Source organism: Vidua macroura, chromosome 4 (genome assembly GCF_024509145.1).
Source record: "Vidua macroura isolate BioBank_ID:100142 chromosome 4, ASM2450914v1, whole genome shotgun sequence".
Lineage (NCBI taxonomy): Eukaryota > Metazoa > Chordata > Aves > Passeriformes > Viduidae > Vidua > Vidua macroura.
In genome coordinates, this window is record NC_071574.1 from 6,824,798 (window position 1) to 6,840,324 (window position 15,527).

Genomic DNA, 15,527 nt, shown 5'->3' on the forward strand with positions numbered 1-15,527 from the left:
ACAGTTTTGGAGTAATCTGCATCAAGGTACTCAGTTCTGATGGGTTATAGATAAACTCCAAAGCTCCTACTGGAAAGTCTCTGTAGAAGGAGCCAATGTTGTTGGTGAATGTCCTCACCAACCCAGGTGGGCCATATGATTTCTTTCTGTTCAGAAAGTTACTATCCCTTAAGTCATTTGAGGGAATGGAAAGCCAGAATTAATGTCTAACTATGTTTAGTTTAGCTGGAGCATGCAAAATTCTTATCTCATTTACCTACCCACACGCAGTTACTATTCCCACAAGAGACACTAAAGAGAAATTAGAGCTTTTTGCGAATACCAGTCTAGAGAGTTTCACTTTACAGAAGTACTTCACAAAAACTCCTTTGTAACCACGATGGAAAAACCTAAGGATTTTTTTCAATCACATCACAGCTCACTGACTGTAAAAGTTTTTGTTTTGGTTTTATATTTTTTTCCCCTTTTCTTAAAGTCTTTCTAGCACTGGCTATTAAGGAGTTCTCACTTTTTATCGCTTTATAAGGAAAAAAAAAGCAGCTCAGTTTATCTTTTGCTTATTTTCTGGAGCCTGCAGGAAGCCTCTGCCATCCTAAAGAAAGTCACACATAATAGAGCAGCTTTAGCCCAGTAAGCCAGTCGTTCCCAATTCATCAGTCAAAGTGTTATGCAAGTGGCCCCCTAAATTGATAAATTCCCACAGTGCCTGTTGACCCAGCTGCCAAGTGCTCATGCAGCAGGTGTTGTTTTCATGACCACCCTGACAGTAATACAAACTGTTTAGCAGTTGCATTGACCTCTTAGCTATTAACATTGATACAGGCTTCACTAGGGACTAGTTTTCAAACATGACAGAATTTCTTAAGACTAGAGGTCATGAACAAGTATACCATATAAGAATAAATTTGATATGCTGCTGAGTTTAAATCTTAAAAGCCATGAGTTTTTTTCCACATTATTCCCATGTAGTAAATCTGGAGACAAGTAACGAGTTTTTGGCATCTCTCCCAGGACTAAAGGTATACTTTTTAATTTTAGAAACTGTACCTGAAGAGATGCTATATTTATTCTATGACAAGTAGTAAATTTAGGTTATGACAAGGAGTGAAACAAAATTATTTTTTCTTGACATTTTCCCTTATAAAGGAAAAAAACCTCAACAACTGATGCACAAATGTCAGTGATATACTTAAGTATATTCTAATACCATAATCTTATGTGCAGGTAATTGAAGCATAACATTCTATATATTTTGTATCAAGATTTCTACAGCAGTGTCTCTTGTTTGAATCTGAACATCCAGGAATTTTGTCTGCCTTTTTTTTTCCCCTTGCTTTAGTAGGGAAGTAGAGATTTTTGATATTGTGTCAAAAGCCTGGTGGAGGAATTGTTTTCTGTTCAGTACCATTGTTTTATTGCTGAGTTTGGCCCTCCATTGGCATTGATTTATGCACATCTGAGTTACAGATAGCGCATACAGCAACTAACTCTATGTGTTTAGTGGAGCTGCAAAGAGAAAGCATGAAGTCCTGAGCTATGCCAGGATGAGTTTTAATCTAGTAAAGCATGTTAGACTTTTATATGCCTCTAAACAGTAGAGGCAGCTTTCTTCTACTAGCTATGGTAAGGCAGCAAAAATTATTTTACACATTGCACAGTCAAGAATTCCCAGCTCACTGCACACGTCAGCGAAGGGATCCAGCGAGGCCCCAGCCCCCAGTACAACTTTTCCTCCGTGTTCCATACATTTAGAGTTGTTATACAGTTTCATGAAAGCCTGTTTTAACAAGCAAGATATACTGTACTGTACTGTATATATGAGCAGCTCTTTAAGATAACTAGAATTGTCCAGACCATATAAATAGTCATTATCAGCTACATTTTTGGCTGACTTTCTGCGGACCAAATAGTGCTTACTGTAAGAGTAATCAAGCTGTACCCTTTAGGGTTTTATAGATTGAGGGATACAAGGAAAAAAATTCTCCCCAGCCTGGAGTGTGGCTCCATCTATTCCCCTCCATTTTCCACTTCAGGAGACACAGCGAAGCACTGGTTATATAAACAAAATCATGGTCCTGTCTAAGTGCGGGCGAGACCAAGTCCCAGCAGTCAGTTTCAGGACTTGTGTTATCTTTGTGAGACCCACTTCAACTTGCGCTGAGCCTGAACATTTCCACCCCTTCCAAGCCCTAAGAATGCAAAGTGTGAGCACTGTGGGGCAGAGGCTTTCTCTCGACACGTGTTGGTCCCAGAGCAGCACTCGAATCCTGAGAAAGAAGTGTGGCTTTTCCCAGAGCACAACTCAGGAAAACCAGCGATTCTCACATGCGAGGATTCCGCTGCAGCTGCATTTGTATTCCTCTTCTCCTAAGGCACCTTGCCAACCAGAATTTTTTCCATCTTTGTTTCTACTCCACCCCACCATTAATAAATATTATCCAAGGCTGATGAGTGCAAGTTCTTGACTGATGGTAGAATGAAAGGCAAGGTTATATTCACAAGTACTGAGAGTGGCCGAAAACTTTAAATCATAAAAGTGACCAGCCATGCTCAGCTGAATACAAAAAAAGTGTGACTTCTGCCTTCCTAATTGCATACAAAAACAACCATATATTATAACACTATCATAGACAAATAGTTCACATCTATTCATAAAATAAATCATTATCTTCCCAAATAAAATACCTTTGTGACTTATGAGGTGATTCTTTGCTAAAGATATGCCACTGGAGCTCTTTTCCAAGAGATGCTCCAGGAGCCTGAGGTTATGTTTCCTGCTAAACACTGTACTGTACTTGTGTTTGAGCAAGAGAAAGAGAAGCCTCCCATTTAAAGTAACTTGAAATAAATGAGCTTTAATAGTGACAGATAAAGAATGTTGCATCCTATGCAGTTGGCTATCCAGAAATAATTTCAAATGTAGATTTTTCTTCCAGATGTAGGAATTAGAAGACAGATCTTTTTATCTTAAATCTGAACAAGTCTCCACCGAAAGTCATATTATTTTCTAGAACCATTTCCAAAACAGCATTGCATGTGAATATTGCTTACAATTTTTTAAGCGTAGGAACTTTCTTAACCAGATCATATGTAATACACTTATTGCTCATTACAGACCTGGAATTCCTTACAGGTCAAAAAAATAATGCATTCTATTTAAAAGACAGCTGTGGAAATATGTAAACAGTAAAACTGAAAGGGTTTCAAATATGCTGCACCGAAGGTGTCAAAACATGTTTCAAAGCCCTTAAATAATACAGGACCTTCAGTCTGATTCTCAGAAATGCTTTGGAAATCAGGGCTTGGTGCTACCCTAAGAAGCATCTACACATTCCTTCTGTCCTTAACATCTTTGGGGAACCAGTTCTTGTGTGTGGATGTTTAAATAATCGTGGTAGTAATTATGACTGAGCAGAGAAAGTGCTATGCTGAAACAAACCAGTGGGCCTATACTGTATTACTCTGTTTCAAGGAAAAATGTAAGAAACCCTGTAATGAACCATTAACAAGATGTGTGTCAAAATGGGGGGGGGGGGGGGGGAGGAAATGTAAGCCCAGTCAGCTAGTGAGGGACTTAGGTATGAATGCTTATGTTTTAAAAAAAATATTTTTACCCTATCTAATATTACTTTGAATGTCCCCATTGTGCACAGAAAGACCTATCTAAAATAGGTATTTCTAGCAGAACATGGGCTTCAAATATCTTTTGATATCTTAGTAGTCACAAGTTCAGCTAGTTAATTTCATTTTTTTTAGCTTAATTTTTTTCCCTTGATGTTTCTTCTGATGTTGAAATGGGAGATAAACAACGCCAATTTTTTTTCTTCTTTTTCTTCCGTCACCGTTTTCTACACCTCCATCATACCCATTCTTTCTCAGACCCCAAAACTATCCTTTCCTCTGCACAGGAGTATCAGTCTAGGAATTTAATATCTGGCAGAGTAATCAGTGCACAAGCTGCTATTCCACCTATTTGCATATAATTGAGGTGTTAATACTGATGTCAGTATAATGAACATTATCTTACTCCTATTCTATTCTATTCTATTCTATTCTCTCATAGAATTTTGTTTTGACTTGTTTGGATTCTAGCTGGACACTTAGCCAAGGTTTCTCTAAGCTCTCCAAGAAACTATTAGAATTTTTTTCCTGCTCATTTCAAGCTTAGTATGTATGGCAGTAGTTAAGACAGTTTCCTTGGGAATAAGTAATTTTGTATTTGTCACTAATTAATTTAATTTTCCATGATGCACCTATTCAATTACTTGATTAGATCACTTGGGAGATCCTGACATTCTTTTCCAAACTTACCAAACCTACAGCAGAGACAAAACATGGTACCTCTACTGGGAACCTGTAGCCTTTGGACGGTCCTATCATCCTAACCAAAACATCCAGTGTCAGAAATATTTTAAGTAATCTGAACTAGAATTTCCTTTGTGAATACATTCCACAGAATCACCTGATGGTGAATGGCTGAGTTTGGAAGGAACCTCTGGAAGGCACCTGGTCCAACCCCCCTGCTCAAACAGGCACTCCCACAGCCAATTTCCCAGGACCATGTCCAGGCAATTTCTGAGTATCTCCAGTGACAGAGACTCCACAACTCTCTGGGCAACCTGTGCTGGTGCTTGGTCACTCTCAGAGTGAAAAAGTCTTTTCTGATGTTCAGATGTTTAAATAAGCATCCAGAATGCACAATCCAAATATCATTCCATGGAGATCTGGAAATAAAAAGCCAGCAGTTTAAAAATGAATTTGTAGACAGAGGAAATATTTCTGCAAAATTATTACATGTCACAATGCCATAAAACTTGTTCAGGTTACTCTTCCCCCTCTCTTAGGGGAAATCTAGATCAGCTAGAAATGAAAAAAAAAAACACCATCACTGCCTGCGATAAGCAGGCAGCATTATGAAGATAAACCTTCAGCAAGCTGGTTTTGGCAGGTTCATGCTTCAAGAATTCTCAAGGACTATTGCTTAATCTTGTGGAAGACCTCTGAAGGCAGTTACATAAAATAATAGCAAATTGTACAGTATTTTCCTGTAACATATCATCTCTGGGCTTACTGCTTTTTCTAAGGAAAAAAGAAATCTCATGGTTTTTCCCACTGATAATACTACAGCAGAGAATCAGACCTTTAATTAAAAAATCAAAATTTTTCCTCTTGATCCCGACTTTTAACTCTTTGTTTGGTTTATATGGTTTTATTCAGGCCTTTAGTCCCTGAAGAATGCAAAAGAACAGCTCAGCCTGCACAGATACTGACATCTGAATGCTCGAGGCATTGTCGGAATGGGCACTGCACTCCCACAGGAAAATGCTGCTGTAATCCAGGCTGGGAAGGAGAGTTCTGCAGAACTGGTTTGTATAGAGATTCACAGCAACAAGTGAAAAAAGCAGTGACGTGTCATAATTGGCTTTTAATTATTTGCTCAGAGAAATTTTCAGTATGTGTTGACCAATATATTGGCCTTCAGTTGTAAGACAACATGACAAAATACTGATTTCATGAGCTGCAGGAGAACAACAAGTCTTTAGATGAATGCAACTGCTAAGACATCTAATGCATTGTGAGCCAGTGCAGAATGCAATTGATAGCGTAAACACAACAGTATGCTTTTTTTTCCCACCAAGATTTTCAAATGAAAGGAGATGCAGTCACTACATGTCCTGTAATTGGACATTCACCTTCCACTTGCAGTATAATCACTGTCAGTATCAAAGAGAGGTGACTTGTCAGGAAAGATGGTAAAGCAGAACTGCAGGTCTCCATTGCATCTTTTGCACTTCACTAATTTGATGCATATTTTTTAGTTTTAGTACATTCTTGATCCTACCAAATGAAATGGCTCCAATTTGTTGAAGAGAATTCTATGTACAATGTATCACAAAACAGCTAATAATCAATGTCATTGTGATCCATTATTACAGTGATTTCATCAAGTCCTATCTTGTTGCTTTAGCTTTTAAAAGTCACTTGGAAAAGTGACTGTGACTGAACTAAGATGATGGGTGTGCCAGCCAAGGGTTGAGGTGAACGAACCTAGAGTGCCACAGCTGTGCCATCACTGTCTCAGAGGCTGTGGCTCTGTCTGAGCTGTGTCATTTGGGCCAGTGCAGCTGTTCCAGAGCCAGCCTGGGTACCAGGAGGTGTTATTACAAAGATTTTATTCCTCAGCATCAGCAGAGTCCTCTGACTGAGCATATTTGGTCAGCGAGTTTGACCAGATGCCCACACAAAGAGATTTAATATTGTGGCAGTAGAACTCAAAGAAACAGCAAGGACTAAGGGAAAACAAGGATCCCACGATGGATTCATGGATAATTCAGGCTGGAAGGGCACTTAGGAGGGCTCTGGTGAAGCAGGGTCAGCTATGAAGTCCTTATAGGCTGGAGTGTAAATTTCAGCAACTTCCAGGTTTTTAGTGATGAGCTTTGGAATGAAATGATATTAATTAGTCACTAATAAAGTATCTTACTGGCAAAGATTAATGAGCTGACCATCTACAACCCAGCAATGAAGGCAGGTTAGAGAAATAGATGAGGTAATCTGGCCAAATATCCCAACTTCAATTGTCCTCATTTTCCAGAGCCATTCTACATTTAGAGAATGAAGCCCATTCTACAGCCTTTGTCCAAGTGGAACTTAAAAGTAAAAAAATGTCTCCAATATGAACATAAATGGGTCTTGAATAACCTGGTTTGTTTTAAAAATCACAGCTTTATGATAGATGATTTGATGGACATGATGAGCAAGAAAGCCACAGAAAATATGTAGACTAAGGATCTTCCTTCCCTGTATCCCACACAACAAATTAATAGGGATGCTCTAAGTTGAACCTCAACCTACTATTATAGTTTAAATAAGAAAATTTAAAGGTAATACCTTACAAGGTAGGAGTTTCACATAGTTAAGAAAGTCTTGGATAAAATGAAGAAAACCTGCATTTCTATAGTGTAGTATAAATATCCATAAATCCATATTAAAGTTCATTGCAATAGATAACATTGAGCAGTATAACACCTGCAGAAAAAGAAAGATATATTATATACATTATATATATCACAGTCCTGTGACTACCCCAGGAGAAAATATTTCCACAGCTGATGGTATTGATAATTAATTTTGCTAACACTGGCTATAGTTTAAAATAGGAGCTATATTTGAAAGACTGAAGCAAGCTGAATAACCTAGAACTCTATAGATAATTATCAGGCATCTACTAAGGAGAGGGGAAAACTACGAAACTTATATAACTGATAAAAATGGTTGAAAGAAGTATCCTGGCTCTTTTGTCTCCAACAGAAATTCAATTTTGGTCCCAGCATTAAGTGATTCAAGAGCCAAAGGAGTGCATTTGGTGCACTGCTCAGGTGTAGTCTGCTTTGCTAAGGCACATGTGTAGTGCAGAACTCCGAGTACACAACGGAGTTTACCTGAGATTCCTAAATGAAACCTGAATGTGGGGATTGGACATTTCAAAAATATCTGTTATTTGAGTTTATCAGTCTTTCCCAAGTGACGTCCTCACAGATATACAAAATTACTTCCTCCCCCTAATATTCTAAAACCTTAGAAAATATGCTTTTACCACTCCTAATATTTCATCCTTTCTATGTTGTTTTTAATTTATATGCTTTATCACTACAAGGCTAGACAAGCTCTAAATTAATGTGTACTGTATCTTTTTTTGGTTTGTGATGATCTAAACAAATTAGAAAATCGCTGGTTTTTTTTTTTTCCACCCACAGCAAAATGCGACCCAGCCTGTCGACATGGAGGTGTCTGTGTAAGGCCCAATAAATGCTTATGTAAAAAAGGCTATCTCGGCCCCCAGTGTGAACAAGTGGATAGAAACATCCGAAGAGTGACAAGGGCAGGTATTCTTGATCAGATCCTAGACATGACATCCTATTTGCTGGATCTAACCAGCTACATTGTATAGTTTCTGGGACTATTTGGAAACTCCACTTTCAACGGGCATTTGTTTTGAATCCTGTCATTTTTGAAAGACTGTTATCCTGCAAACAAACACCGGCGATTTGTTTTACTTTATTAATTTAAGTGTAATATCCACCAATGTGCAGAAAAATCCCTTGTATGTGTGTAAATATTCCTGCACGTCTCCACAGACGTCCCGATATCCAATATGTGCACACATACACACGCAGCCGCTATCACAAATACGGTTTTGCAGAGAGTGGAATCTTTTTTAATATTTATTTCTTCATGAGAAATAGTTTACGAAGCAATTCCACTGTAAAACACATTTTCGTCAAAGGACTTTCCTGATGTCTTAATGGATTCTTTGACATCCCAGAAATCTCGTTCCTGTACCTATCTGATTATAGCAGTGAGAAAGCAGTTTCCAAACATCGCTGTCTAAACTGCTGGACTTAATAAAATCCAGTTGTAACAGTTTTTAAGGTAAACTGAACTCCATCATGAGACAATATTTCAGAACTGCTTAATGCATTCCTATCTAGGCAATTCATTGTAAGACTGTAACCTTCACTTTCATCAATGTAACTCTATTACAGAATGTTATTTCTTTATCTAGCATAGATGCAAAAATCTGGTTATCGCAGCTTAATATCAAGATTGTTTCAAGTGTTAAATAATTAAATTATATTCGCATATTTCAAAACCAGTCATCCTAGAAGGTCTGCTTTTTATCATATATTTTATTTAACGATGGGCACTGGGTTCATGTTACATATTTATATTATTTTATTTTATTTTTATAATATAGACATCACCTAGATGAGACAGCTTTACCATGTCCTGTAAAATACTAAAGTTACATTTCTCACCAAGTTAATTGGAAAGACTGGGAAAGAGAGAGCAAACGCACACATACTTCAACGTGCTGTGGATCTAATCTAGAAATGTACCCTTGTGTCAACTTGTGCTCATTTACACTGGATAAGAAAAAAGCGCGAATGCCCACCAACCATAATAAAATTCCAGCATGTGTTCCCAGTGTCCATAAAGTGATTTTCACCGTAGCAGGACAGTGCAAGAGGTGATACACAGGCAGACTTTGCCAATGCCACACTGAACGGGGTGTCCCGGGGTCAGAGCTCACATGAGCACGTGCTGCCTGTGCACGGTGTCACTTGTACAAAACCTAGAGCAGCTCTTGCCAAATGTGGTTCTAAATGTTCTTTGGAGAGCCAACAGAAACCCGAGTCTAGGCAAATGTATCAATAAATGTGGTGTACATGCTGTAGTCAGGTTTTCTAAGGTATGAATTAATTAGATGCATCTGCAGAACTGCTGCCCTCTTATCTCCAGCTCTACTAGCAGCTTCTTTGTTCACTGCTTACCAACTATCAGGTTTCCTTTCTACAACACCTTTTCACTACCTGCAAACTACCTACTGCAGCTTTTACAAAATCTTGCCTAAGAAAAGAAAGCAGAGCAGCCCCAGTGTGCACATCCTGTGGTCCTTAGGAGCAGCTGCTCATGCATCAAAGATTGACAACATTTTAGCCAAACAGATCTAAATTACTTTTGCCATGTTACTCTCTAGTAGTAAAACCATCTCTCCAGGGCAGCAGCATGCAACAGATTTTCCCTCATAGAAATTTGTCAGTGTTCATTTCATGAGTATTAAATCTGAAATTACAGCATAACCGATACTTGCATTTCTGTGTCTCACACATTCCAGCTCCAAGGAACAGACAATTACATTTGCCTTCCATATATGTTTGCCTGGGTTTCGAGTGACCTCATGCCAAATGGAAATTGGTTGAGAAATCTTGGTTAAGTGCTCAGAGAACAATGGTCTGCATTAAAAAGTGCATGCATAATTTTGCACAATGTAGATTCAACTGACAGTCCATTGAAAGACATCTTGGGATTAAATGAGCATGAAGACCAAATTGCCCTCTCACCCCAGAAAAGGGTGGTCCCTTATAGTCACACGAACACTTCATTGGCTAAGCAGTGTGACCAATCTTAAAATGAACCCTGTGGTAGCATCTGCAGGTTAATAGCAGCTCTTTGTCTCCACTGCTTTCTGCCTTTAGTCTTTTCCCTGAATTCCATCACAAAAAGTCCTACAATTAAAAAAATGTCCTGACAACCATTTTTGTAAATTGACCTTAGCATCTAATCTTTCCTTATTCAACGTGGGTGACAAAAATGTGAACTTCTCATGAATGAGCCAGCTGTCTAAATCTGTCACATAGCTCGGTTTTATTACACTCTTCATAATCAGCACGGCAAGAAAAGTCGCTGAAGTATTTTAGCAACGTTTAAATATCTGACAGAGATAACATCTTTAACACTTTCTTCAATGGAATATATTTAAAAAGAAACCCAACTTTACCTCTACTGTGACACTTTGTTTTCAACAACCAGCTGGGAAGATGTGATAGCTCGTTTCTCACTGCTTAGTGCCTTAAAAAATACCACAGATGGCACCTAAATTGGAGGTTCACAATAATATATACATGCCACAGTCATGCAGTGAACAGAAAACAATGATCTTGGAGTTTTGATCTTAATAATAATGAAAATTTTGTTTACTAGTGAAATCCAAAAATAAAAATCCAGTAAGAGCTAAGAATTAAATCCAGGCCTCATTCAAATCAACAGCAAAAACTCACATTGACTGTGTTTCACCCAGAAAATCACTTTCAAATTTAAGCAAAAATTAAGCAAAATTCTTCAATTTGTTTTATAAAAAAAAAAAAAAAAATCTGCTCTGAATAATTCCATTAAAACTTCAAAATTAAGAAATAATCTAAGTGAAGGTTTGAGGGAGAGAAGAGATAGTTTGTGAAACTGTTTTGATTCATTTTTAAATCATCTTTCATATTGTGTGAAAGCAGGCATCTGCATTAAGCCCACATGTTCATAGGAAGTCCCAGTGGAAAAGAAGTATTCTCATAAAAAAAAAAAAAAAAAAAAAAAAAAGGAAAGAAAAAAAAAATCCTAGCTGCTTATTTATCAAAAGAAATTATACTATTAAAAAGAGTGAGCAAACCCCAGGCCTAGCCACCCAAGATGCTGATATAAAAAGGGCAACTGCAGTAATTGCCCTGAGAATTGGCATACAAAAAAACCCAAAAAAAAGGGTCTGTAGAAAGCCTGTTGCCAGTTAGGTCATTCTGCAGCCATTCTCACACAACCTCCGAGAGTGTCCCAGAATAAAACTGAGCTTATAAATGAAACTAGATAAATGAGGCAATTAGATAAGGGCCTCCAGAAGGGATTTTATGTATGTGTTCAAGTTGTCTCTGTCTCTGTGTCTCTCTCTCTCCTAATCTTTTATTCCATTCATTTCTTCCTTTATTCCGAGATACTGCCTCTCTGTTCCCAACACATTGGACATTTCAAGCATTCTTTCAGCCTTTCTGCTGCTGAAGGAGAACAAACCTACCTGTTGCAAGAAACATGACTCTCCCTGATGCCTGCTAGTGTTAAACCCCTGCTTTATTATTTTGGGACCGAAAACTCATCTTTTTTTTAAATGCTGCTGGTCAGAAAGAAGGCATATTGCTGGAATATAAGGAGAAACATCTTTACTCCATAGATAAGCAGGGAGACAAAAAGATGTTATGCAAAATCAGCTCCAAATCGTTTTCACTCCATTTCAGAAAAACAGTAAACTCATTTTTCTACTGTGCCCATAAGAAATACTAACTCAAAGCCTCCCCCCCCCCGGGAATAAATTTCTTCTGTTAGCAAACAAGGACTCAGATCCAAACCCTTTTTACCTTTAAATCCTTACGCGTTATTCTATTTCATGCAAACAAAGTGTAAGTTAGGTATAAACAAGGATATAAATTCTGTATCACTGACAAGACACCTCTGTTTATCTCCTCCTTTCACTCACTTGTCCACATTTGGTTTTGCAGCTCCTTCCTTTCTAGACCCACAGCAAACATCAGCAATCCCTGGTTGCTGCAGGTGCTTATTAATTTTGAAAGTGCCTGACAGATGTGTGCATTAACATCTTCCCAGCAGGCGGAGGCTTTTATCTTTTGGTCATTCCACAGAATGTTGTTATTTTATAGTGACTTCTAGCACTGTGTCTTAGCTGGGCATTTACAGTCCAGGAGTACCAGCCTCACACAGCTCAGGCACAAACAGACTGAAGCTGGAGGAAGGCAGAAATCACTTCAGTCACTGTGCTGATCACAGATTTACCCATTGCAATCCAGTGATCAAATGCCTTAACTGAAAACCAGAATAATATCCCTGGCATGATGAAATGTAACTTTTCAGTACACATTTTCTCTAATTTGGCTTGAGAAACAAGGACCTTTTCCTGTAAAATTACGCAAAATTGAGACGCTGAAGTAATTCCACTGGTGTAAAGTTGTACTATGGTGAAAATAAATTTTCATACATCTAATTCTAATTGTATCCATGAAAAAGGCATTTATAAGATTAGATTGCATCTATGAAATAGGCATTTATAAGATTAGATTGCATCTATGAAATAGGCATTTATAAGATTAGTTCTACATGGGAAAAACAAGTCCAAGGACAGCCTGTTCTGCTAATTTCTCCTTAATCATGTAAATTCTTAAAAGACATTCATGCATTTTAATTTTCTGTCCTTTAGATTATCTGGGTATCAGTTTAACTAGGAATTTTATCATTTTGATCTTCTGTCCAACTTAAAAGGTGTCCTTTGTCTTGGAAAAAAACAGAACGAAGCCAAGTGATAAATAAAAACTGATTATTTTCATTTTGCAATATTAAAAAAAAACAGAAAGTAACATTCTCATAAAAAATGCAGCCAACCCTTTAAATTTATTTCAATTGAAATTTGCAGAAAATTTGTACCAAATAATCTGGGTTCTGGCTACAAAAACCTGATAAATAAACATTTCCCTAAGTAGTTTCAGGACAAAATGTTTCCAAAACATTGAAAAAAAAATTAAGATTGTTTTGATTAAAAGTTTGTTGTTTTCAACAACAGAGTAATTCAGTGAAATAAGGCACGTACTTTTTGGCATATAGGTGTGAAACAGCAGAAGCCACCTGAAAGCTTAGTACAGGATTACTTTAATCTTTGAGGGCCTGACTCCAAACCCATTGATGTCAACTGATAATCTCCTATTGACTTCATTAGTTATAGGATTAAGTCCTTAAAAGATATCCACTTAGCTGGCAGAAGATCTTAACTTCAGACATCAGTGCACACATGACCTCTCCGTGTCTGCATCTGCAGCATTAGACCAATCTTTTGTGGAATAAGAGTGCAGACCAGCCCTGCAGAAAGCCCTACAGAGCTTTCCAATCCTCTTGGGTTTCCTTATAGGTGTAGCCAGCATTTACACAAAATCTGCCTGACTTCTTGATGCTTTTTAAATGCCCAGCAATCAGCTGATGTGAAAGCTGAGTGAGTCACCTGCTTCCCTGAGCTCTCAGTACTGAAAAAGTATCATCCAGTGATCATTCTATGTTACAGACATTCACAAACATTTAATATTCTGGCTTATGTGCAAATAATTTGTGTCCTTACCTATTGTCTACTGCACACAGACAAGCTTCCAGGAACAAAATTGTCAGACATTCTTGCACAGACAGCAAGCTGCATTACTGGAGAAGAGTTTTATTTCTACTGAGAAAAAACAACTTTCCATCTGTTACACACTACCAAGAGGGTCCAGTGTATCATATAGTAAAGGTCCTTCTATGGTCTATGAGATTTTCCTATTTGTTTTCATTTTGTGATGAAGTAAAAAAGTAAAAAATATTTTAAGTAAAAAACTGCTTAAATTCCCAGGAAATTTCAGAAAGTCAGCATCAGCTAAAGCATGTGAATATACACAATGGCTGTGCTCGCAATATTCTTAGAAAGAAGGCAGAGAGAGTTGGCTGGTTTGGAGACAGGTGGTTTTTTTTTTTTTACATAGGATACATTTTACAGTAGGACAAAAGGGTGTCTTCCATCACAAGGCAGTTACAAACAACCCCATTTTCTGAATTTTCCTAGGAGGAGCTGCTAAAAAGAAAATGTTCTAGGCAGTCAAAACTGGTGTGCAGAATGATCTTAATTCATATCAAGACATACTGAGATCAGAAACCACCTGGTATTAAGTCACCAGATGTAGCTTGTAGTGGTCTCCATTAGCACCAGGAGCAGTAACCCTACCCTGTGAATTATCCAGAAATGCTATTAGCTGTCCCCCACAAAATATACTGCAGAATTAAAACTTCAATTCCCCTTTGAGAACAATTAGATTGTAATGGAAGCCAAGCGTAAAAGGAAATAACAAACTTCTGTCACTTGAGAACATTACTGTAGTGGCATTCCCCTGTTCAACTAGTTTTATTTCATAGTAATTGTCAGGTACTGTATGTACATTTGAAATGTGGGAAAATAGCATAGAAAATATTGCTCAAACTAGGTTTAAGCCTCTTCTGTAAACTGAATTATACTACTAAGCATATACAGGCACCGATCTAGCTGGGAGCACACGAGTAATTCTAAGCATATGAGCCTCACTGAAGTCATGTGCTTAACATTATTAATATAATTAAGTGTTTTCTTGGTTTGAGACCTTACAAGTCTTTGCAAGTCTACCTACACAGACTCTCTATGCTATATGTGCATTTCTTTTGAGGGAGACAGCACGACTGAAGTTCCCAACAAGAGAATTCAGTTGCTGTCTGTCACAAATTCTATAGAACCTGAAATAATTGCATCTTTGTGCCTCCACTTCCCATCCAAAAATTAGTGAAATCAATCCTTCTAAAAGCGCTTTGAGCTCTTCAAATGAAAAGTGCTATAAAAACTACAAATTATTATTATTATATTGAACACCATGTATGTATACACACTATTATGTAATATATAATATATGTATAATGCATATAAATTCTAACAAATGTATTTGTGTAATATCTGAGAAATGGAACAGTTGTATCTGGAAGTGATAAATACATAGAGTTGGATTTATTGTTAATCTGTGGATTTAATGATTTTTTTTTAGACAAAAGGATGTTTAAGTGTATAATTGCTTTTCTTAATTTAATATATTTATGTAAATGCATGCCTGAAGTTCTGATTAGGTAGTTATTCTGTGTCCCTTAAGCTAATAAAATATATTAAACTTTATCTTACTATATAAGGTACACCTGCTGCTTTAATTATTTTTAATATTTTTTATGACTAAATGCATAATTTAAAGTTCATGAAATTTTAATTTTAATTGGCTCTTTGATCTTTGCAGTAAAAGAAAAACGCCAGCCTTTTATATATTCTTTGAAATGTACACTAGTTTTATTTATATAAATTCTAAGATGCTTTCATAAAATGTGACTGAACACTGCTATTATTTTTGGAATGGGAAGTTTGGAATGGTGTTTCCTGGACAGAAAATGAAGACCTCCATATTGAAAAGATACCTGTTGCATGGCAAGCAGTATGTGAGTGGACATGCAGCTGGAACAAGGGGATTTCATGCACAGGCTTTGGAAGTAAATGAATTAGTTCAGCAACAGAGGGAGAAGCATTGGGGTAATTTTTTTGTTGTTTATTTCATATCTTC

At 37.3% G+C, this 15,527-nt stretch overlaps 1 protein-coding gene across 1 annotated transcript in view; it reads left to right on the plus strand.

Moving 5' to 3' along the window:
• Window positions 1-12,314, plus strand: part of HHIP (hedgehog interacting protein) — a 72,088-nt gene extending 59,774 nt beyond the window's left edge. Inside the window, exons 12-13 of the mRNA XM_053976192.1 lie at window positions 5,218-5,366; window positions 7,758-12,314. Coding sequence (XP_053832167.1) covers window positions 5,218-5,366; window positions 7,758-7,951 — 343 coding nt within the window. The 3' untranslated portion in view covers window positions 7,952-12,314. The remainder of the gene's footprint in view (window positions 1-5,217; window positions 5,367-7,757) is intronic.
• Window positions 12,315-15,527: the final 3,213 nt, after the last annotated feature.